Source organism: Cavia porcellus, unplaced genomic scaffold (genome assembly GCF_034190915.1).
Source record: "Cavia porcellus strain 051 isolate PalLab524CR breed Dunkin Hartley unplaced genomic scaffold, mCavPor4.1 scaffold_2, whole genome shotgun sequence".
In the NCBI taxonomy this organism is placed as follows: domain Eukaryota; kingdom Metazoa; phylum Chordata; class Mammalia; order Rodentia; family Caviidae; genus Cavia; species Cavia porcellus.
The window spans coordinates 131,797,777-131,822,936 of record NW_026947485.1 but is presented as its reverse complement, the minus strand read 5'-3'; the positions used below and the strand labels follow the sequence as shown (position 1 = coordinate 131,822,936).

Genomic DNA, 25,160 nt, shown 5'->3' with positions numbered 1-25,160 from the left:
CCTCTTCCTGAGGATGACTCCAGCTTCATTATAGAGAGGGAAGGGAGGTAAAAATATTATAGGCAGTCAGACAGGACTAGGTCCTTGAAAGAGTGAACGCAGAGGATGAGACACATTACAGCACTGACTGGAGGCATCTCTGTCAGAGACAGGCCTCAAAACAAGGACGAAATGGCCAGGCCTACATATTCCCCAAGGGGTAAGGTAAGTAGTATTAGCTGGTCCAGAAAAACTACAGATTAACATGAGTCACCAGGTGGGTGAGCAAGACCTCCTGATTCATCTCTTCCTAAAAAAGGTCTTTGTTCTTTCCATGTATACATACTACATGATCTATTGCCCCATCGGATCAATTTAGCTAAGCGACTATACTTGTAGTCATATTGGTTGATCGTAGTTTTGACTTGCATTGTACTCACTTTGTGATTTTGGACCCACCTCATGATTTTGCTCTGGAAAACTTCCTTTAAAATGTGCTAATGTCTCCTCTTTTGGGTCTCCTGTCTCTCAGGAACTCTCTGTCAATAATTTATTTTATGCTTAAACTCTGTTGTTCCTCAGGATTCATTCTTCCATTATGGGGAACACAGACTTGGCATATCCGACATGTAATTGGTTTGGGGAGTTGTATTTATTTCTCAATATCAACACTCCCAATCCCTCCCCACCAAACTCTCTGTCTGCTTCTACAGCCTTTACCAGAAGAGATCCTCCTTGGCCTTTTCAAGTCTCATCTTTTGCACCCCAGCACAAGGGAGCTGCGTGTCACCCTCAGTTCTTTGATCTTTCTTTCTCTTTGAGGTAGAGTTGTGCCTCTCCTTTCCTACCATCCTAAATATGGGTGCTGTTTTTGCTTTTCTCTCTTTATCCTGCTGAGGGCCAAGACATAGCACTTATCTGTATTCTTTCCACATTTCTCCTGCCCTGATCACTCCTTCACGGGTTCTGCTGCTGCAGTTTTAACAGCCCAGTGATCTGTAACGGGCGTGCTGCCACCAACCCCAAAATGATCTCCTTTCCCCAGGTCCGAACCCCTTTGGGCTGTACCGATTCGCTGCTTCAAGCTTTCCTACATTATCTGTGAGTGGAACATAGAGTTAATTTGATTATGTGGCTCTAACATTTTTTTTTGCCAAGTTTTGTGGATCTTTCCTTTTCACTCTCTTTTTGTCCAAATTTTTAAAATCCCCACAGTGTTAAAAGTAGTCTAAGACCCCTTCTTTCCTCACAATGGTCCCCAAAAAGCTCTTCAGCTGGGGATTTAACTCAGTGGCACAAGCACCTGCCTGGCAAGTGCGAGGTCATGAGCTCCATCCCTTACAAAACAAAAACAAACAAACAAAAAAACCAACTAGATCTTCCTGGCTTCTCAAACCTGTACTCTCAGGCTGCTTGTGCAATGCCACCAGATTGATCCTTTCAACTTTTGCTCCCATGTGTTTCCTCACCAGCTGTCAAGATCTTTCTATGGTTCCTCTGTTACACAGAGAGGCGGGTCCCAATGTGGAGGCCATGGTGGCCAGTAGGTAGGTGATGGGCTGACCCATGATAGTTTTATTTAGATCCCAGTGAACTGAAAGGCAATATCCTCCCTCCAGTGCTCTTCTGTAGTGAAATACAGGGAGTTTAGTTCTTACTGCTTCACGAACCCTCTTTATTACCCTTGTTTCCCTAGTCCTCAAGTACACTGTTGGCAGCCTGTACTGTTCCAAAAGCACATGCATGTGGCCATGAACAAATTAACTTTCACAACGAAATTTGTCCCTTTCCATATTTCATTATTTCAACCTGAATGGACAATATGATAAAATAAAACGGAGCAAAAATATAAGGAGGTAACCTAAGCTATAGCCAGAAGTACAAGGCTGAACTGGTTCTCTGAGAATGGCATTGCATATAGTAAAGAGGACATAAAGGGGTGGGGGAAAGGATGGCTAGAAATCGAAAGTAGGAAGAGGAAGCAAATGAAAGGAAGGTTTAGGAACTATGCACAGAAATCTAATTCTGCAGGGTGAGGGGCACAGGGGAAGAAGAGGAAGCTGGGGAGGAGGTGGAGGACTGGTCTGTGATATTGCTCTGTGTGTGTGTGTGTGTGTGTGTGTGTGTGTGTGTGTGTGTCTGTTGGCTTTCTCCTGCTGATCAAAGCAGAGATGGCGATGGAGAACAACAAAATCAAACTGAGAAACCAAATCCTGGGAGAGAACTTCTAGCAGATTCAACTACTTCATAGTTTATCTTGAGTGATTTCTCATGGAAGGTGGCCCCACTTTTCCTTTTCTGATAAGAGAGTAATCTGGCAGTGTTGGTTGTTCAGAGAACTTGGACGTCTGGCTTCATCTCACCTTGATCTTCTGAAGAGTCTTGTACTCCTCCCTAAGTCCACTCCTCCAGCCACAGGTCTATGCCCTCGGCCTGCTTTTTTCCTCATAATAATATTTATCAGGGATGTAATATTTATTTACGTGCATGTTGGTTTACCTGTCACAATACTAGAATATTAGCTTGCTGTAAGCAGGGAATTTGTCTGCATGCTTACTACTAAAGGCCCAGAGCTTGAGCAGAGCCTGGCATAGAAGAAAGCCTCCAGGGTATCAGGTCAATGGGCAACTTCACTTTTAATGTAATTAGTTTGGCTTTTTCTTTGCTAGTTGCCCAACATTTGTTCTATGCTTCGGGTACATCAGGGTACTTTCCTCATCTGTGCTGAAGCTGCCTCCTTAAGTAACACAGAGTGTCTGTACAATACTTTCTGTGCTTCCTGTGTACACTACTAATCACAAGGTTAAATGCCACCTCGGGGAAGCAGCCTTGGAAGTGGCACATGCTTCCTTTCTGTTCCTGCCCAGGGACATTTGTTTAGTCAGTCTTACTTCTTTCTTTAGGCTAAATATTTGCATTTTCCACTGTTCCTCAAGCCACCGGTCACTCACAGGGGGAACAAGTTTTTCCGCCACCTCCTTCCACCCCTCGCTGCTGTGTGCAACACAGAGCCTCAGTAAATAATTGAGAATGTGCAAGTCATAGTGAATTTTCAAAGAGATGAAACATTTATTTTCTAAAAGGTTTTAAAGACATCATAAATTTCAGACACTCTAGAACATATTATAAATATTTTGATTTCCTTAAACACACTTAAATCTTAATGACTCACATTTTTATTTTTAAATTACAAACTGGGCCTAAAATCAAGAGACTTAAGCTTGAGTCATCTTCTTAAAATAAGTCACGTCCTTATCTCCAGATTAGAAGCAATAATACCTACCTTAAATATTTGAAATATTATCATTAATCTTAGACTCAATATGAGACAATATGTAAAAAGAACAGTTTACAAATGCTTTACAAACTTTAAATTTGTTTAGTGACCTTTGTTATAAAAATCAGGAATTGTGTAATTGTTCCAATAATTTGCTGCCCTTGAGGTCATGAGAGGTAGTGGATGACCCCATGTTGCTATCTTTTCGAGTCTTAGGAGTATTATGAAAAGTCTGCCCAGACTCCTCCACTCCTAAATTTTTCTCCACTTTCTGTTGCCTCCTTCAGCCCCTTTGCAGGTCGCTCCTTTTTTTTTTTTTTTTTTTTTTTTTTTGTCTTTTCCCTTTTTATTGGCACCGGGGAATCACAACTGCCTGCTTGCAAGGCAGGCGCTTATGCCTCTGAGCTAAATCCCCAGCCCCAGGTCGTTCCTTTGAACTCACTACAAACCAAGAAGTCAGCAAGTGAAGCTACTCAGAGGCCTCAGATGCCTTAAAACTTATTTCCTTATGCTGCACATTTCCTGATAGAGCAAATGATAAGTGGGTTCCTGACAGATGAAAATGCTACTGAATCTTCTGTTTTGAAAGTTTGATTTGTGGAATTTGTTCCCTTTAATAGAGTTACTGGCAGGCCTTCCTCAAGGCGAGATGCTTATCATTGTCAACAGAGCCAACTTCCTTTTATTTACCTTCTATTTCTTTCCAGAAAAATCTCTAAGAATCTATTAAAGGTACTTCCGAGAATTATGGCCATGCCTCTGCTTGTTCCCATACACAGGAGTAGCAGTTTATAATTCAGTTTTTAATTCTCTTAATTCGAAGAGGAAAAGATGAAAATTTCTGTTACTGTAAAGACCCAGGGACTTATGCAGAATATTGGAGATAGGGTTGGGTAGTTTACCTATGCTTTAGCTTCTTTTCTTTGTCTTTTTTTTTTTTTTATGGGTACCAGGGATCGAACTCATGACTGCCTGCTTGCAAGGCAGGCACTTATGCCGCTGAGCTAAATCCCCAGACCCTCTTTAGCTTCTTTTCAACACACCCGGTTCCAGCAGAAAAGTAAAATCGCACAATATAAGAATTTTAAAACAGTAACTGACAAGGAGATTGTTTTTTAAAAACTGACACCTTTAGCATGTCTTCCATAATGCATTTTCTACAAACAAAAACAACACAAAAATAAAACTCTTACATTGTTTGAGACTAGAATGTTAAACAAGACTGGTATGAGATACAGAAATCATACTACATTTAAAAATCTTATTTAACAGTCAAATGAAAAATCGTGGTTCCTCTGTCATTTTCCAGTTAAAAATTACCCAAGTAACAGATGACACATTTGCAAACAAAAAAGGGTTTTAAAATAACCCAGAGTAATTCTGAGCTTGTTCCATATTTTATTTTTCAAAATGAGTAAGCATTTTTCCAATCAACTCATAAAAAATCAACCGAATAAACCAAATCAGTATTGTGCTGGCATTTATTTAGCTAAAATATCTGTAAGAAGTTCTGTCTCCAGCAAGGTTAGGATGGAAACTTTGATTTATCCTTTCACTTGAAATGACAATAAAAATTGACAAATCGTGGTCTATGTCTTTGGCAAGAAATAATTATCAGGCAAGCTGAGGATTTCTGATGAGAAGGAAAGAACACGTTGAGCCCTACATTTTTTCTGAGCTTCCTGCCTTGAGAGACCCCAGACTGTATCCTCGAGAGGGAAGACTGGAGCAGAGCCCAGCGATCTTCCAGGTGAGGGATTGGAGTTAGAGGCTGAGACAGCAAGGGAACTAGAGTATGTAGGATGGACACCAAAGGATAGAGAGCTGGCTGAGAGTGAGGGTAGGCTTAGAGTGTTTAAATAATCAGTGACCAGCATACACATGCACAAAGAGCCCGAGACCCATCTGTTAACAGGGAAAAAACAGTGCATGATGCCTGTATACTGTTAGAAACTATACCTGTGCCCGCCAGTCAGACTGTAAAATCCTCAGATGAACCCACTGTGGAGCTGAGTTTACCTCTTTGCTCTGGTCCCACCCTACAAATCTGAGAAACAAGATATAAAAGGATAGAACTATTCTCAAGTAACTTTTACTGTGTCTCATCACAAAGCTCAAAAGTATTTATAGTAATAAAAATACCATCTACCCAAGTAGGAGGTAAAGGTGGGTGGTGATTTTTTAATAAGTTGGATCTGTTACTCATTGTGCAAAGAGAGAACATATACCATGGAGAACCATGGGCATCTCAGAAAAAGAGTGTCAGAAGGAGCTTATTATATGATGTGTTAAGTGATTTAGGAGAGTTTCACAAAGCAGGGTTTTGTTTTGTTCAGATGTTCTCAGGAAGTGAGGCAATTCTATAATTGGAAATTTTAATAACGACCAAAGTTTAGACCCAGGTAAGGCTGCTGGGAAAGCAGCAAATTCATTCGTATCGGTGAGGGTAGGGAGATAGGTATTGGGTCGTTTGGGGGACTTGAAAAAGTTGGCGCTTGCTTGTATTCAGGCATGATCATTGGGTTGGCTTGTGTATGTCCATGGGAGGGGCAGCATGGTTTGGTCTGCTGTAGCTTCCTGTGAAATTGCTTCCATTCTGCAGGAGAATGCCCAGCTTTGGCTGTCTGTGCCAGGCCAGTGCCTGGATGTCAGGAACTGCTTTTCTCAGTACTCTCAGCAGATCTGAGACCCAGATGTTGCACTTCTGTGTCCTGTGAAGTTGTTGAAAGGTAGGTCAATCTCTGTTTCCTCTTCCAAACCTTCCAAAGCCTCCGGGGTACATTGAACTGTATGGCTTGCCGCACGGATATCCATTCTCTCTAGAATTATGACTGACTAATTCGCTATCTTTTTAGTCTTCATTGCTAGGTTTTTTTTTTTTTTTTTTTTTTTTTTTTTTGTCTTTTACCGGTGTTGATAGTTCAGCCAGTGGGAAGGCTGGTTCAGTTACACAATGTGCCATTACTGCCGCAGTAGCACCCGGCCCCTGACCTCATTCCACCAGTAGAGCTCCCTAAGCCTCCAAAATAGGCCCTCTGGGCCTTGTGCCTCGCCACCATCTCATTTTCCAGGACTATTTCAGTCCAGCTAGATGTCGGCTACTTCACAGCAGCTCTACATGGTTGCTGGCCAGACTACAGAGTCTTTCACCATACTTAGGGTTGGCCTCTGTCACCCATCACTCTTCCAGCTCTGCCCTCAGCTCCCAAGTCATCTGTCTTTCTAATATGCAGATACAGCAAGCTCCTTGGCCAGCTCCTTTCTCCTGCTGGATTGCTGCTCAGATTATTCTCTTCTGAGCAAATATGATCCATAATCTACACCAAGTACTATGTAAGGATAAGAAACTGTTCAGAGAGGAAAAGTAACTGGAATAGGGAGAGAAGGAAGGAGAAGGGATAAGGAAAAAAGACATAAGTGTGTGTGTGTATGTGTGTGTGTGTGTGTGTGTGTGACCATTTTACTAATTGTATTAGTTCTTGGAAAAGAACAGTTAGTGTTCATATGATTAGATCAATTTTGCATGTCTGTATCTGGTAGTCTAAGCAGCCCTTTTGAAGGTAACAATATGCAATATTACAACCATTATTAAATTCCTATCATCTTGTTTTGAAAACCTATTCTGTTATTGTTTTGGGTTTGTTGCTGTTGTTTATCTTTTTTGTCTTTTTGTTTTTCTGTGTCTTTCTTCTTCTTCTTCTTCTTCTTCTGAAAGAAAGAAAGAAAAAAGAAGCATCCAGCACTTACCTGGTATTCTCTAACACATCTGTAAACTAAATAAATGTGCATGTGCTCATGGTTATATTTTTGGAAATATGTTGAATAAGCTAATTCCTAATTTTTATATTTCTGTTTCCCATTCAGTCCTTTGTTTATAGCTCTGTGAAGCCAACACTTGGTGTAAACTAGTCAGACTAGTCATAGTAGGGTAGGAGGTGATATATGTATGTGTGTGTGTGTGTGTGTGTGTGTGTGTGTGTGTGTATCCATGTTTTTTGGTTCCGTGGATCAAACTCATGACTCATACTTTTCAAGCATGTGCTTGTGCTGCTGAGCTAAACCTGGGTCCTCCCAAAAATAATTTCTTTTTCTTTTTTTGATAGGTATATATTTTTAAATGAAACATTGTCAACTAGAAAGGCATGGGTAAGGTCAATTATATACACTTTAACACTTGAATGTATAAATTTTATTGAAATTTATCAAAGATAAAAGTTACCATCCTTCCCAGAGGAAAGCAACTTTAAATAATTCTGGTTACAGTTATTAAATTCCACCCATTATCATCTAGTAGTCAAATATCAAATTCTCTTGGGAGAAAACAGCTAAAGAAGAGGAGCTTCCTCTAGTGGTGACAAGTGTAATTGCAGAGGTTCATGTAGTGCCAGCACTGTGCAAATGTACATCCTGTGACGAATCAGAGTCCAAAACACAAGTGCTACAAATGTCTTACAGTTATCCTTTTTATGGCTGAGTAGTACTCCATCGTATAAAAAAACCCTACATCATTTCCAGGGAAATAGATGCACGTTGAGACCATATTTTTAAGTGAAATAAATCAGACACATATATAAATATCATATTGGTTTTCTGGTATGAGGAACTGAAAGTGTAAATAAGAATCAAAATTTATAATAGATATTGTGAAATAGAAGAAATTGTTTAAAAGGAAAGAGGAACTAGGGGGAGGGGAGAGAAGGGTCGGGGAAAATATGGGGAAAGAAGAAAAATGAGAAAAGAAGGAAAAAATGGAAACAAAGAAAAATGTAAATAAGGAGGGGAAGAGGGAATAAAGAGAGGGAAAAGGGAGAGGAAAAACAAAAATCAAGATGCATCATTCACTAGTACAAAACCCCTATGATGAATGTGATCATTAGGTATACCTAAAATGTACCAATAAACTGAATTAATTAAAAAAGGAAAAAATAAATATTAAATTTCAAAATAACTATAATTTTTAATGGATAAAAAAATCAGGTGCTCTTATTATCCAGTGCACTACACACAGTCCAGACCTAAGTGAATCAGATTTATAGGCAGGTTTGGATTTCCAATTCATGAAGCTGAAGACTGGGAACTGAAGTCGTAAGTCTAATTCAGATGCTAAAATAACCATGCTTCAGAAGTGCATGCAGTGACAGCTGCACCTGAGCATTAAGAAATGCAAACCTAAGTGCAGCCCAAACCTAGTTCATCTCTGGGAGTAGAAACTAAAATCTGTGTTTTAACAGGACCTAAATGTGACATGTTATAAATGTAAGGTTAGGAGTCCAGAATCTTAGATAAAACTGTCTTTCTTCACAGCTCAGCTAGATTCCTTGATGGCTGGGTAGCTTTTCACTAAGTTCCAGGTTCCCCATTTGTCAAATATGGTAAAAATAAGCATCACAAGCTTCACAGGGTTATTATGAAGACGAACAGACACTTGTGTTCCCATAGTCAAAGTTCCCACCAAGAAGAGCCTAAGGTAAGGTTTATTTGTTAATGGTTTACTGAAGGATGCAGCAGATATGTTTTCCAAAGAGGCCGACCTGATACACAGCCCATCCCCCGTGCTTTTGTCAGTGAGATCTGTTCCCTACCCCTGAATCCAGGCAGAGCCTTGTACCTGCCCTCACCATATTCACTGGAGCTGGCATTGCGTTGCCCACTGGGCCGTAGAAGGCAGCTGGCGTCTATGCTGGTAGACTGCCAGAGCCAGCCTGCCCTATTTAAGGTTGAGCAGAGACTGCAGCTTGGTGGCCTGAAATTGGGCATGGGGAATATTAACATGAGGGGAACTGGAAAATTATGCAAAGTATAATATGAGAAAAACTGGTTGCTAAGACATTTCCTGGAACTCCCACTTCTGCTTGAACCTCCTTCCCTGTCTCTTTTGCTCTCCTGCTTCTCCCTTCCTCTCACTCCTGTTCCCTGGGTCTGAGACTCAGTGTGATGAAGGCCAGGCCAACAAGGAGAAATCGCATAATGTTGTCATCTGCCGGAGACTCCCAGCTAAGTGCTCCAGGTGCCAGGAAGCAGCCACCACAGGTGTGTGACTCAGTGAGCCCTGGGTGATCCCGCCTCCACCTTTCAGCAGCTATTCAGGGACTCCAGACAGGCCTGGCCATTGTGGAGCAGGACAACCCATCCCCACTGTCCCTGTCCTCATCCTCATCCTGCATAGACTCTAACAAATAATATAAATGAGTATTGTTTCAAACCACCAAGTGGCTTAAATGTGAGATATAATTTCAGGGAAGCAAAAGAGGAAAAAAGTGAAGTGAGGTACAGAAGGAGGAGATGGATAAGTGAATGTATCTCTGAGCTGGCCACACCTTAAGAAAATGTATGTGCATCTTAGTCTTGCAGGGAATCTCTAGTAAGGCTGGCGGGGGGGACTGCGGGGCCTCGCAGTCTGTCTCCGGGCATCTTACACCTGTCTGTTGGCATGGAATCCCCTCGGGGATCAGCTCTTGAGCACCTCCTTGTTTTGGTAGCAGGTGTCTCTTGGCACATGTTGTGTTTGTAGAATGGCCACTATTCATGTGTGAGTTTCTCTCCTCTCTCGAACGTGCCGTGTGTTGGCTCTATGTTCCTTATGGCCATAGGTGGCAGTGACCAGGGCTTTATTGCTGCAGGGAGACCACTGGATATACCTGAGGTGAATCCAGCCAGGGCACAAGAGAAGCAAGTAAGTCCTGGAAGTGGGTAGGGGGGAAAAACTGGGATGACTAAAAGCACCTTTAATAAGTGCTGGCTGTAATTATTACTATTATGCCATACGTTATCTACACTGGTGCCTTTTCTTTGATTTTTTTTTTTGCACACAGGTGTGAATTTTATTATTGAAGTGAATACGAATACTGAAATGTATAGGGATCACCTAAAAGTTTGTTCTTCTAGGCAAGAGTCACAAGCCCAAATAAGGAGCATGTTTTCTATATAATTTGTATGCACATTAATTACAGAGCTATGTCATGTGAACTCTGAGGAAAGGAAAGAAAATTAAATGAATGTGATCCCTTGATTAAAGAAGGAAGTACAGTGCTGGCAGGGTAAGAAAATGAGGCAGAAGTGTAAGGCATATAGTTAATGCTTTTAAACTTTATTAGGGATCTAACCTGATAATTAAACAGTATTTCATCTTTTAGTGTGACTATTTGTATACAAGTGTATACAGATACACAAATGGAAAAAGGGCTTCACAAATACTTGTTAGTAATTATGTTTGACAGTCACACTGTACATGGAGTATTGAAAAGTAGTCATGGTAGAGAACATACACAGCATATATGAATGAATAGTTAACACTTTATTATTCTGGCTATAATGCGGTTGGGGAAGAGAAGTTCTTGGCAGGGTCTGTTGAAATCAATAGGGTTTGGAAGACGTATCCCTTTCCATGTGGGAACCATATGCTATATGTCCATATGCAAATGAGGTTTGCTCATCCTTTGGAAAAGCATTTGTGGTGCATGCTCTGAAATTAGATGAGGGAGTTTGGTGTGGAAGGCAGTAATGAAATTTAATTAAAAATAAATTATTATTAGCATACTAGCATAAGTAAAGCCTAAAGTAAGAAAATATCAAAATAAAGTAGTATTATCTTCTTCTGGTAGATTAAAGACTTTTGAAGATTATCTGGACGTTTTAATTATTTTACTGATTGCCGATCTAGAAAATGAAGCCTCAGAAAAATTACTATAGGGGAAAAATATTTACTACATCTCTACCTAATTCTTTTGATACCATTTCTGTAATTTCTCATTTCTTAACTCATGTAGCACTAATTGGTACTTCAAGAAAGAAACAAGGTTATCAGATTCATGTTTGCAATGAGCACAAGGCCAAAAGCACAAAATTCAATTGCATCAGTGGGCACATTAAACACGAAGGAAATGGACCTCCCTCCAAAATGGTCATAGTTGAGTGCTTTGACCTGGAAACCTGAGCCTGGTGGAGGACTCCTGGAATCCCACCACTCTGGTAGGATGAGGCAGGAGGATCACAATTCAAGCACAATCTGGGCAACTTAGCAGCTTAGTGAGACCCTTTACAAAATAAAAAATAATCACTGGAGAGATAGCTCAGTGCGAAGGCCTTGGGCTCAGTCCTCAGTGCTGCAAAATAAATAATAAATATGTACATATATAAGTAACCTCAGTCTTGAATTGAAAATCTTCAACAAGATATATGCCTTTAGTGATTTTTACATATCTGTAATAATACTTAGTTTTCCACACCTGGAAAATATAAGATGATCAAGCTGGTTACAGACCAGTCCAATGGGAAAGTCAGTGGCCTGTCAGGATTCGTATTCCCTCTCTCTAGTTCAAGTATCCTTGTTAATTACTGATTAAAAGACCATAAAAAGAGTTCCTGAAGGAGACCACACAAAAGATAAAGAGCTAAAGTTAAATATTAATTTGTAACTCTATGCCCAGCTCCCAAACATCTTTCAAATTACTATCTTACATTTACACATATCTATCAATAAGGTCCTCACTGAACACACACTTTTCTAAAGATTAGATTCCTATTGCTTTGAAAAAAATTGTATTCTCTTGCTTAACCTATCAAACCTTTCCAATATTCCTAGGAACTTCAATCTTCAAGAGAACTAATTCCAAACTACTTGATATGGTAGCTGACTGAAAAACATAGTTCCTTTTAAAAGCACTGTGTCTCTTCAAGAGATTATATAACTCTCTTGAATAAAGAATTATTACCCCTTAACATTTTGCTTTACAATTATGCTTTGTGAAAAAATAACCTTAAAACCTACAATAGCTGAAATATGGCTCATAGTTAGCATACGGTAGAATATTTCTGTGCGATTTGGACTAAGCTGATGTATGCAAAATGTGGTAAAGATAAATCTGACTATTCACTGTCACAATTGTATGTACTAAGAAATGTGTCATTTTTAATGTACATCGATTTCCTTGAAGTGCTGAGAACAGCATCAGTTTCAGAGACTAAAGAAGCTGTTTGTCAATTGCAAGTAAAACAGGAAGACATGAGTTTGAGTAAACAATCTTCAGCTCAATTACTATGTTGATAATAAAACAATCTTATTGTTTTGGAATGTAACAATATCAAGTTGCAGTTAAGAGTAGCAACACACTATTCACTGAACAGGTTTTTCTGTGTATGTGTTATTAAAGAGTTACCTGAGGGGCTGCCAGGGAGTCAAACAGCTCTTGCCTCTGTTTGAAGCACATTGTATGTGTGTAAATGCAAATTCTTTATGAATGTATCCACCTTTAAAACTCATAATCATATATGTAGATTATGCAAAAAAGTCAAATAGTAAAAAAATCGGGGCTGGGGACATAGCTCAGAGGCACAGTGCTGCCAGGCAAGTGCAAGGTCTTGAGTTTGATTTCCAGAACAACTACAACAAAAGCAGAAAAATTACAATGAAAAACAATAGAACTTCTCCGGAAACTTTTTCTTCTCTTTTCAGTGACTAGTCTTAGAAGTAAACCACTTGCAGACTTTTCTGATTTTTTGTTTTCTGATGATCATTTTCTTAGTTCTATTATATGTTAAAATAAATTATACTGAAATATGAAAATTTATTCCTATCTTCTCAGTTCTCCCTTCTACTCCAGGTTTTTAATTGCTGTTTAGTTTTTCCATTACCTTCAGATTTTACACAATATATGTAAACCTTGGTTTTGGAGTCTATCAATTTAAAATCATGTCTCTTCATGCTCAATTGTTGGAGATGGTGGCTAAAATTCATTGGGATTGATTTGCTATGTGCGGATCCTGTTTTAGGTGTTCATATAGATTATTTTATTTAAACCTTACAGCAACCATAAAAGACATTACTAATTTACAGATGAAGAAACTAAGGCATGGGGTATGGAGGACAACTTACCTAAGTGTACCCTGTTGCTGAAACAAAGGAGCCAACACTCAGTTTACTGGAGGAGAGCGTTATTATGGCTCATGGTTTCAGTGAATTCAGTTCATGGAAGTCTGGCCCCAAGGCAGAGACAGCATGTAAAGTGCATTTCAAAGGAAAACTATTCATCTCATGGCAATCAGAAAATAGAGAGCAATCGGAGGAGCCAGGGAGAAGAGCACATCTCTCCAGGTCGTATCCCCGGTGACAACCTCTCCTGAAAGGACCCCACCTCCAAAGACATGAGACCTTGGGGAGGGGGCATTTTAGTTCTAAATCATGACATTTTACGACTGGCTCCCAAAAGACTTGTCCATCTTAAGAGTTGCAAAAGTCTTAACAGCTCCAAGATTGCTGGAAGTCTCCACTGAGACTCAAGGCCAATTCTTAGGTACAAGATCCTATACAAATTAAAAAGAGAAAGGAAGTTAAATACTTCCAACATGGTACAGGATAAACATTCCCATTCCAAAAGGGAAGAATAGGGCATAGAGAAGAACTGAAGTAAAGCAAGACTAAAACTTAGCAGGGTCAACATTCAATCCTGTAGCTCCATGTCCAGCACTTGGGGCAGGTTTTGGTGAGACAGAAGTTTCAAAGGTCTTGTCTGGCTCCATCCTTATGACTTCACTGGTTGTAGACCACATGGCCTCTCTTAGGTTGGCTCCACTTACTGCCTGCCAGTCCTTCAACAGGTGTTTCACATTCCTGCTTCCCCAACTCTCTGGAATCAGGGGAACCTTGGGCATCACCTGATAACTTCATACCTTACCCTTTCAATTTATGAGAGACTACTTAACTTCAGAAGAAGGTTGAGGAAGAGATCACATGGCAAGGAGCTTGGGCAGTGGTTGTAGGGGACCATGTGGGTGGAATCCGTACAGCTCTGTGGAGCAGATAGTCTGCCAGAGGCGGTATAGAATGAGAGATTCATGGAGAAAGCTCTGGGGACTCTGACAGCCCATTTTGGTATTGATTGACTAGAGCAATAAATACATAGGGAACCGGGGGAGTATTATTCCTGGATGTCTCTTTTTTGCCAGCAACATTTATCCTGTGAGTCACTGGACTGAGTAGAGAAGATCCGCTTTCATACTAATAGATAAGTTGTACTTTGGGGCTGTACTTTACCTCAATACTAAATCACAGAAAGGAATGGCATTCTATGTCAAATAACTAAACTAAACATTAGTCCAGCCCAATGCTTAGGGCAGGCAATATGTTGGCTATTCTTTAAAAAAAATAACTTTAGGATTCTATTTCAAATTTTGTAGGTAGACATTCCCTGGAAGCATTAAGACAGCCTTCTTGACCTTACTGATTTTATGATGATGCAGTCAGTAGGTCATTCGAAAAGCCAGCAAAAATTGACAATGCCATGTACACCACCGGTAATACCAGATATATTACCAGACTTGCTGAACATTTAACAAAGCACTTTCAGATATATTGTTTTTACAGAAACAAGTAGTAGTCGTATCTCATTTTACAAATAAGAAAATGGAAGTTCAGTGAAGTAAAGTGACATTTTGGCCTCTTACCTATATTGCAAACATGTACTAATAAAAATAAAAATTAAAAAGTAATCAGATTTTTCACTAATTGAGCTACAGAGATATATATAAGCATATTTGCTGTTTTCTATCTCTCTTTCCCTCCTTTGTGTGTGTGTGTGTGTGTATGTGTGTGTGTGTGTGTGTGTGTGTGTGTGTGTGTGTGTGCGTAGGGGGCTGATCAGAAAATGAAACATTTAACTTTCATTTGGGTGCATAGCAACCAGTATCATGTTTTGAAGGAAACATCTTCAGAGTCAGCCATTTGAAACTCATTTGTGACATGCCACTTGGTTTGTATACACCTATGAGCTAAGGAAACAGGAAGTTTAAGAATGATGGTGATGTTCCATGCTGTTATTTTGAATTTTCTTACTTGTATTACCTGAATAGTCTCCTTTTCCAGGCTGAAATCTCAGCTAGATTACTGTTTATTTGTAGACCATGACTAATCTTGCTTCAGGGGTTCTCTGAGCCTTATCTGATTATAAAGGAAGCATGTGTAACAGATGCAATGCTGGTGGGTGAGGGAGACATTGTCAATTACTGTAAATCCAGTTAACTATCCAGTTAACTGAGAAATACTTCCACTCAAATTTAAGGCTCACAGAAATCTCTGAGAAGCCCAATATTCTTTGGTATAAATTCCCAAGTTGAATAGTTATCATTGATCATCATATTATAATCTCAAGGCTGTTAGGTACAGTTAAGTAAGGAGGAATTACAGCTGTCAACCGTGGGTCAGCGTTACTGTGAACAAACTAATCAGACACAAAGGGATCTTCTGTCGTGACCTAACAGCAAAAACGTGCTGGCAGAAGTTGCAAGTACCTTTGTCTCTGCAGCTCCAGAGCGCAACGCTCTTGCTCTCTCGGATTATCCCACCTTTTCCATAGGATCATTTTAAACACATTTTAGGGGTGTGATCCTTGTGCTGTCCAATGGATATGAGTTTTAGTGTTTGTCTTCTGGCCCTGCTCATCTTACATAGTTTGTACCCTGCTATCTTGGCCTGGACATAAAACAGGAGTATTAGATTAAAATAGCTGAAATACAAAACGTGTTTTACTATGCAATGTGTAACTTTTAAATTCAGGCTTATTTTGAACTATTGGAAAAAAATACTCTGTGATTTCTATGGTTCAGTCCTTAACTCAAAAGCAAGGAGCATAGATTGTAAAGAAGCTGGTAGCATGAAGGCTTTGGAGTCCTCCCATAGATTTGAAACACACCTACATTGCTTGACTGTGTGACATTGGGAAATTGACTTAATTTTTCTGTGCTCAATTTCCTCTTCTGTAAACTGAGAATGATGGTACTATTCCTGCTTTGCAGCACTGCATCAGAGGCACCATCTATTTTTATTAATTTATATTATTTTACTGTATTACACAAAAACTCTTCAAAATGTTTCGATGCACTAGACAGTGCTCTAAGTGCTGAGGATAACTTTCCTCTGAGTACTCAAACACAAAGGCCACAACAGCCCAGTGTGGGGAGTGCCAGGCAGAAGAGAAGAAGCTTAGAGAGGCCACGAGAAGAAAACCGAACCTGGCCTGGGAGAACGAGCCCGACACCAGTATGGAAAGTAGGAAATTATCCCCGGCACAAAGCAGAGATTATACACTGAGCAGAGATAAGCATGGAGCACAGAGCTACAGATACGAATAGGTCACATTTGGAGCTCAGCAAGGTAGACAACTGCAGGGGAAAAGTTGTGGTATGACATGAACTCAAAAGATGATGATGAGGATCTGAGGAAAGGCGCCCCACTGAGGACAACAAGATACAGAAGGTCATTCAGACACCAGAGTAGCTGGAGGGAGGGAGCAAAGAAAGGATGGTCGGTGTCCACACAATCCAACGGAAATAGAGGATGGAGAAGCCAGCAGAAGACGGCCAGAAGCTCTTCAGTGGGCAGGAGTGCAAGCTGGTGTTGAGGCAGCCGGCAGCAGCAGGAGAGCTGGTAGGAGTAGGTGTTGAGGGCAGTGAGCCAGCTCCTTAAACATCAGTGAGGACAGGCTGGGTGCCAGGATGTAAGTTAGGCTCTGAACTCACTGCAAGTCAGGGAGAGGTTTGCTAAAATCATGTTGGGTTAACATATTCATATCCCTGGATATCTAATAATTTCCTCACTTGATCTGAGTACTCTATATATGAGGGAGGGAGAAGAGCCTTCCCTCTACTGTCCCAGTAATTCCACTGAGGCTGCACCATGATTCCTAGCACTGCAGTGAACAAGATGCACTCTTTGAAAAGAGCTATATGCTTTCCATATGCTTCTTTCTTAAGGTCTCCCTCCTATGTCTGCCTCACACATCTTAGCACTGTCTTTCCCAATTTCGTGCAGTGACTGTTGACGAAAGTTCCAATGAATGCAGTTGTTTTCATCATGTGGCATTTTCAGTGAGGACTTGATAGGGGTAAAATCAAAACTATTTAAAACTTTAAATAAACTTTTGATAGGGCTTGGGGTTTAGCTCAGCAGCGTAAGTGCCTTCTTGGCAAACGCAAGGTCATGAGTTCGATCCCCAGCACCAAAAAAAAAAAAAAAAAAAAAAAAAAAAAAAAAAAAATCAGAACAGCTCCTGTGCAGTGCACGGACTGGAGACCAAGTGGGACCAGATATCAAATGCTGAGTTTCTCTTTGGTAAAGTTCAGGGTGGGTAAAGAGCAGTGAACGTCTCAGGGGAGGGTCTAGGAGACCAAGATGATCGAAGGGATGAAGGACAGGGCGGGGGGTTCGGAGAAGTCAGTATAAAGATACTCCACCATTTTAATGACTGTGCATATCGATTAAGGGTGTGTCTTCATTTGGACACCCATCAAAGACTGGTGACCTGGGAAATAGTGTACTGTATCTGTCTCGTCAGTCCAGCTCTGGCTCCTGTGGCAGTAGGAGGAGAGGTAGAGAAAGCGGTGTGGAGTCCACCTGTGATGTGCTAAGGTTGTATTTGAGAAAGAAAATACACACCCATATACTTGCATGCGTGCGTGCATTTATGCGTGTGCACATATTATCAGAGAACTGAAAAGTTCCTTCCTCTATAATCTTCCCATTCCCTTTTACCCACAAGAGGAAGGAGGAAATGCCCTGGCACTCAGATTCACTTGACTGTAAGCACAATTTAAGTGTTACTCAGACTGTCAAGTAAGTGGGAGAGAAGTGGGAATGATTCAACATTGGCCCAAGTTCAGCACAGTTGCCTTTCAAGTGAGCAATGCTCTTAAAATCCTGTCACCCATTCTTTTCTCTGGTGCAAAGCTCCTGGTTTCTGTAAGCCGTGGAAGGAGCAGCGTCTTTAATAAACCAGAAGTCCCTGTGGGATCGCCCTGGAGGTCCTGCTCACCTACTAGCAAGAGTTCATTTTTCTCCTCCTAGTCCTTTCTGCTACACAGCTGGATCAAGTATGAGGGATACCATGGATTCTGTGAAAGCAGTCTCCGCAAAACAGTTATGTTCTTACAGCTTGACTTTATGGGATGTTTATCCTAGTTTACAACAGTTTATTCTTTTAGAATATTCCTTATGGAAAGTTTTTCCACAGGCGCTGAGGCTCAGGAATGAGTGTCATGATTCCGTCTGTTGTCAGTATGTGATGATGTATATACACCCTGTTCTCCCAGAGTGTATGCTCTTTAATTCTAATCAGCTCCTATACGGTTGGTAAACAGGCCAATGAAATTTGTGTAGATTCTGGCTCAATTTCTACAGCATATTAATGTCTTTAAACTGCTAGAGCCAAGCTTTTTTACACAAAAGGAAAATGTTTCACATGTTATGAAAACTTTACAATAAAAGCTAGTTATACCCTTTAGAAATGTCTTTTCCGTGTGTAAAATGTAATTTGTTTAGTGGCTCCAAGAAGTGATAAATTGGTTTTTGTTTTTGTTTTCAACTCCATTTTAAGTTCTTTGGGGAGTTTTAAGTAAAGGCAAAAAAGTCTGAAGATATTTCCTTCATGTAAAAAGAAAAAAATGATTTAGAAAAGATACCATTTGGATTGCATTTTAAATTTTGCTTAAACTGCTAAGTGACCATCTTCAAAAATACTCATTATTTTTGGAATCATGATGCTAGCTAAGACGCCACAAAGGTTGGAATGACTAAGCTTCTACAATGAATACCAGAAATCTAACCATGTCAGGATCATTAGGGTGTTGATTTTGAACTTGTACTAGTTTTTAATATTACACCCTTAATGCCATTTTCCTCAAAGGTCTTATTGTTTGTAGTGTATGATATTTTTTCAAAATGTGAAGATATGCAAAATTACATTTGTAGTGTTATTATAAATGCCTGTGTTTGGCACTTGAACAAAGAAGCTAAAAATTATAACAAAGAGTACCCAGAATACTGGCACCCTACACTTCAATGATTTGACTGCATAGAACTAGCTGTTCAATGTGATTTATTTACAAATCCAAGTCAAATTGCTGACTGTGGACCACTTCATTGACAGTTACTGATATCATGAAGTAAACATGGAAGCAGAAAAAATGTCTGTTTGACCAGTACATACTTTTAATTACAGATACCTATACAAGGAAGGCATTCAGATGGATTTTCACAATAATTTTTAACTCTATAGGGTATGTTTTGTTGATCAGTATGAAGCTAAGGGAAGTTTAGCCTCTGGGTCTTAGCCGTACACATCTGATTTATTTATGCCACTTCTAGATCCTGTTTTCCTCTACCTTCTCCCCACAGAGTGCTCCAAAAATAGAGCAGAGATCAAATAGCCACTCTCTTGGGATTGGTGACCACAGTCCTGTCCTTAGAGGACACCAGCTGGCCCTTTCTTCCTCTGTGGACTCCCAACCTGAAGGTTGGCTCACCCTTTGATTCATTCAGCAGAGCTTCTGGTTTTGACCCCTAATCCATTTATTCTTGTATAAGTTGCACTAGTTTTTAATAGTATTCCCTGAATGTCATTTTCCTCAAAGGCCTTATTGTTTGTAGTGCATGATATTCTTATATATACTAAGTTCTAGTAAATTACATACACTTTCAGCTCAGTAGCTCCCCAAACTTGCCACTGAAATGAATCCAGAGATTTGATCTTTAACTACCCAGGAGAAATATTTTAAGGAAGTATCCCTAGAAAATAAAATTTAAAGTCATCTCCAGTCCACTTCACGTTATTCTACCTTATTGTAGGCAAAGCACATTCATTTTTTATGGTGGATAATTTAAGAATTTAGCCATGAAAATTTCTGTAGCATGTGAAGAACTAAGATTAAATTTAAAGCAATAATAATTCCCTGTCAAGAGAAAATTAATATAGTCATCAAGTTACTTAATTTGAAAAGAAATTGAGGTACCACTTATGTTCACATTACTATCTGAACACTGTAAAACTAAATTAAAAACTATGGGATTGTAAGATTTTTGGAAGAGTTTATTTTAATTGCCAGTCTTGAATATGGAGCTTCATATCTGAAATAAATTATTCTTTCAAAATCAGTAAAGCACTCAGTTTATGGAACTATGATACTACTCTCACTGTTTTCAAACTGTGGTACTGTATCTTGCTCTTAAATTTCAATAAGAAAAATTTGGAGAGTTAATTTTTTTCAGTATTTCTCTAAATCCAAACCTGAGAATGTAACTTGCTCAGGTCATAAACCTATACAGTCAAAAATTGTAGAATTAAGTTTTTTCTATAACTGAGTTCTATCTTGAATCCCAAATCCACCCTGAGACAGAGGCCTATTTTTAGCAACTCAGAGCAGGATTTTTAGTAGTTCTGGGAGTCTTTCTCCCGGAGTTTGCACCTAGCGAGGGGTGGGGTATCAAGGGACCATCTGCTGCACACAGCTGGAGTCAGCAAACTGGACCTCAGTCAATATTCCTTTCTCATGCAAACAATATTATTCATCGATGTTATAACTGCTTCCATAAAGCAGAGATTTCTGGTGAGTCTGTCATTGCGGCAGTGGGTAGGGGATCTAGTCATCTTTTATTGTTGTAGGAGAAGAGGGAGTTTGCAGGCCAATCAGGTTTAGGCTTCTTGCACAGAGAGAACTCAGCATTGGTGAGGGAATGAATGCCTTCCTTGCTATGTGTTTGTCCCGCCCTTGCCATTTGCTCGCCTGTCCCCAGGACAGAACTGTTCCAAGCTGACTTCTCCCTCACTGTCTTCTCCTTACCTAGGTGCTTTCCATGCCACCAGAGCTAATCTGTGTGACCCTGGTCATTGACCTCCTTCACTTGTTCTTTCTTTGTTTTTGATTTTTTTCGCTGATTCTTGACCCCTTTCCTGTTTCTTAGCTTTGCTGTATTAACATTTCCAGCTGGAATAATCACATACTTTACTCTCCTGCTGTATGATTTAAAATTATGTTCTTTGCAACTGAGGGAATTTATGACTACCAAAGCAGCCCTACAGAGAGCACTAAAGGATATTCTAGAGAGAGATAAAGATGACCATGGTTCCAGGAATAGCAGCAGAGGAGGATCACCAAACAGGACCAGCAACTAAATGAAGAGGAAAAGTGGAGGATTAACAGGAGGACAGCAGGGCAGAGACAAACCAAGATATGCTGGCTGTAACCATTAATATAGGTGGCCTCAGGTCAACAATGAAAAGAAACACAGAGAGAGTGTGGATCAAGAAGCAAAATCCGATCAATATACTGGATAAAAGAAACACATTTAACTCTAAAGGAAATGCATAGACTGAAAATCAAAGGAAAGAAAACAATTGTTCCATGTTACACAAGACCAGAAAAAAAGCAATGGTAACTTGTCCATCAACCACAGAATGGATAAGAAAGATATGGTATTTTTATGCAATGGAAAGCTACCCAGCTATAAAGTAGGATAATCTCAAGGCTCTTGTAGATAGATGGATGCAACTGAAGGTCATGTTCATGGATTAAATGAATTGAATTCATATAATGAACCATAGCATAAAAAACAGGAGTTAGTGGGATCCAAAAAGCACAATAGAGGTTATAAAAGTGACAAGGGAGGAAACACCTAGGAGGGAAAGGTGGTAACCACTGTTAATTTCTTATTGTCTTGTCTTGAACTCTTGTATTATTTTCACAGTTTTGTGAGATTTGGTTTTGTTCTGTCTTGTTTTGTTAGGCTTTACTGTATCTGATGGTATGGACATCTATTTTGAACATAATGGGATATATGCTGGTTGTAACCATTAATAATGCGTGGTTTTCTATTGTTTTGAAGTCCTATAATGCTTTTATTCTTTTGATTGGTCTATTATGTTGTGTTTGATTCTATTATATGTGATAGTATGAATGACTGTTTTGAAGAAAACAAGATATTATAGTAACCATTGTTTATTTCCTGTTATCTGATTCTGAAATCCTGTAATGCTTTCATTCTTTTGTTGTGATTGGTTTTAGTCTGTTACTGTTATTTGATTTCATTATGTGTGAAGTTATGGACAGCTATTTTGAAGAAAACCAGAGGCATTATGAAAGCCATTGTTGATTTCCTGCTGTCTTGTTTGGAAATCCTATGTTGCTTGCATTGTTCTGTCCTGCTTTGCTTTGTTTTGTTTTGTTCTCTTTAAAATAAAAAAAAACTTCAAAAAATTAAATAAAAATAAAATTGTCGTTTTTCATTTCTCCTGGCTGCATTGGTTACTTCAATACAAGGGTGACTTGTCATAGTTATCTCTCCAGTTCCAGGGCCCAAGGAGCAGGGACCATTCACTGTCCTGGACTGAATACAAAAAGGTGGAGTCAGTGTCTGTGTGTAGGTTCATTGTGTTACACCTGTGTGATATCTGGACACACCACCCTATGCGAAAAGAAAGAAAACAAAGCATGCTTCACATAATGCATGTCTTGTAGCTTAGTTTAACACAGGAATAAACCAAGTCACTTAACAATCTTTTTCCTAAGTTTGCAGAGAGCTGGAGATTTTTATCTTCCTTTGAGTTCATGCCATAATTTAATTAATTTGTAGATGCAGGAATAAATTCCTGCTCATACTCATCAGTGATAAGAGATGAAGGATACAAGGCAGGTATAGTTTGAGGAAACCAAGTTCACTCACTTCTCACACTAATGTTTCAGCAGGGAAGAATTACTGTTTTGAAAATTACTTTTAGATAATCAGCTCTCAAAGTCTTGCCTTCAATTATAAGAAAAGCTCATTTAATCATATAAAGCACTAATTAAATACAGACCATAATTTAATTTTCTAGGATTTTTAATTACCTGAAACTGTTTCTTATCAGAAATAATTTTTATAGATGATTTTATATGTTCAATGGATATTTTTGAGGCAACAGAAAGTAGAATGAAAAATAGCATATCAGAATATTTTCTGAGTCCCCCGACCTCTATCTTTTTATGTCTGTGACTCTAGAGTAGCATTTGAAAAAATGTATTCCCTGAGATGTTAAAGTGAAGTAGGGTAGCAGGGAGAAAATGGGAGATCTCCATGAGAGCAAGTGGAAAAGCAGCCGCTTAGACACAGTTAAGATATTTTACTTTTTTTTTTTTCAAGAGAATTTAGAAATAAGAGCCTTTAGTCACATGCCAATGTGAAGAGAAAACCTCCAAGAGGAAAGAATGTGTACAGCCTTTCCCAGTGTTACTTGGCAAAATGGGAGATGGTCTTGCTTTCATAGTGTTCTGTGGAATGCACGCTAGAAACTCCACTCTACATGACTCCTGAGAATAATTATCAGGACACATTCCAGTACAGCATTTACAGTGAAGAGAGGCTAAAAATTGATAAGAGCGGACACAAGGGTATAAAGAGGTGATACATCTCGCCAAAATTCATGCCTGCATGTATTGGCCTTATTCGGGTTTTTGGTAACTAAAGGAATTACAAAAGTCAAAGTACATATTTAGCAGATGGAGTTAATTAAAAATCAGCAATACTTAATGAAAATCAGTCTTCTGCAGTTTCTTATTATTGTTTAACTAAATTTTTATTTAAATAGAATGACAGAAGATCTAGTTAGGGTTACTGCGTGTTATGCTTTGCCTCCTCCCCCAAAACTCATGCTGAGGCTTCACCCTGGAGTGTGGGAAGGCAGCACCTGGTGGAGGGGGTTGGATCCTTGAGGTGGAACCTCGGGAATAGATTACCATGGTCACAGGGGTGAGTTACTGTGATAGTGGTTGTTGTAAAGCTAATTGAGTTTTTTAAACTTTCTCTTATTTCCTTTCTCAGCACATGATGTTTTCTGCACAAGCTGGCTTGCTCCCCCGCCCCAGCACACTCACCAAGAAGCCAAGCAGATGGTGGCACCATACTGTCACCCTTGGGAGTCTCCAGAGCCATGAGCTAAGATAACTCTCTTTCGTTTATAAATTACCTCAGTATTCTGTTATAGCAACAGTAAGTGGATTAAAAGCCAACAAGTACAATGAAGGAATTCAGAGGGTGCATCTCCCAAACTTTGAATCCTTACTTACAGTAGGAAGATTTCATCAGGTAACAGTTCTCATAACCAGTATATTTGGTTTTCTCAATTACTCTTATTTGTTCAGCTTATCTTTTAAAGTTCTATTTGTCTCATTCAGACTTAATTTTCTTTCTTTCTGTCTATCAGTCTGCCTTCCTTCCCTCCTTCCTTCCCTCCTTCCTCCTGAGTTTCAACAGGATCTTGCTATATCATCCAGGATAGCCTTGAACTCATATGTCATGCAGCCTGGCCTTGAACTTGCAGCAATCTTCCTGCCTCAGCCACCCAAGTGCTGAGATTACAGATATGTGCCACCACTTCTGGCTCAGACTTAACTTCTAAATGGCTATTTCCTGGAAACTCGGTACAGTGCTCAAATGATCAGTTAATTATAGCATACACATAGCATCTCCAGGTTACCATTTGTTTCAGTTTCAATTGCTTTATATCATCAGCAACATTCTCAAAATCATCTATTCATTCTTTACCATAGATTTTCTATCTCTAAATTTATATTTTTGATTGATCTTCTGGTTGGACACATGGGGAAAGACACGCTGGGAGTTTGAGAAAGGAGCAAGATATGAAATTGTCATAAAGATGAGAACTTTATTACTCGATATGTGATCCCCAGTCTATCACTAAAATCAGAGTATCAGGCTTCACCTCAGACTTCCTGAGTATGCATATGAACAAGATTGCCAGAAACTACATGTGTAAAGCTGAAGAAGCACTGGTAAAGGACACCAATTCTTAAAATTGGTGGCATGAGGAAATCACTAAGGGATTATAACATGACTTACATCTGGCTTCCTCTTCCAAAAATTCCAATTAAGTGGATACAGTATGTGTTGTAGTCAGGGATTGTGTGGACAACGATTAGAATCAGGACATGGAATTTATAATATTATTTTTATAATGGTTACCAGGAGTTAAGATAAGAAGATGCAAGAAATCTATGCATAATACCAAAGACAGAATATTTAGTCAAGGGTCTAAATCCCACAGCAATGTCCCATGTGAGTCCAGATAAAAACCCAGAGCTCAGGACA

The 25,160-nt window shown here is 39.4% G+C and overlaps 1 protein-coding gene across 1 annotated transcript in view; it reads right to left on the bottom strand.

The window, feature by feature from the left end:
* The window catches only part of LOC100719006 (endoplasmic reticulum aminopeptidase 2), a 54,395-nt gene extending 53,565 nt beyond the window's left edge, over positions 1-830 (bottom strand). Inside the window, 1 exon segment of the mRNA XM_023561420.2 lies at positions 700-830. Within this exon segment, the coding sequence (XP_023417188.2) occupies positions 700-830 (131 nt within the window).
* Positions 831-25,160: the final 24,330 nt, after the last annotated feature.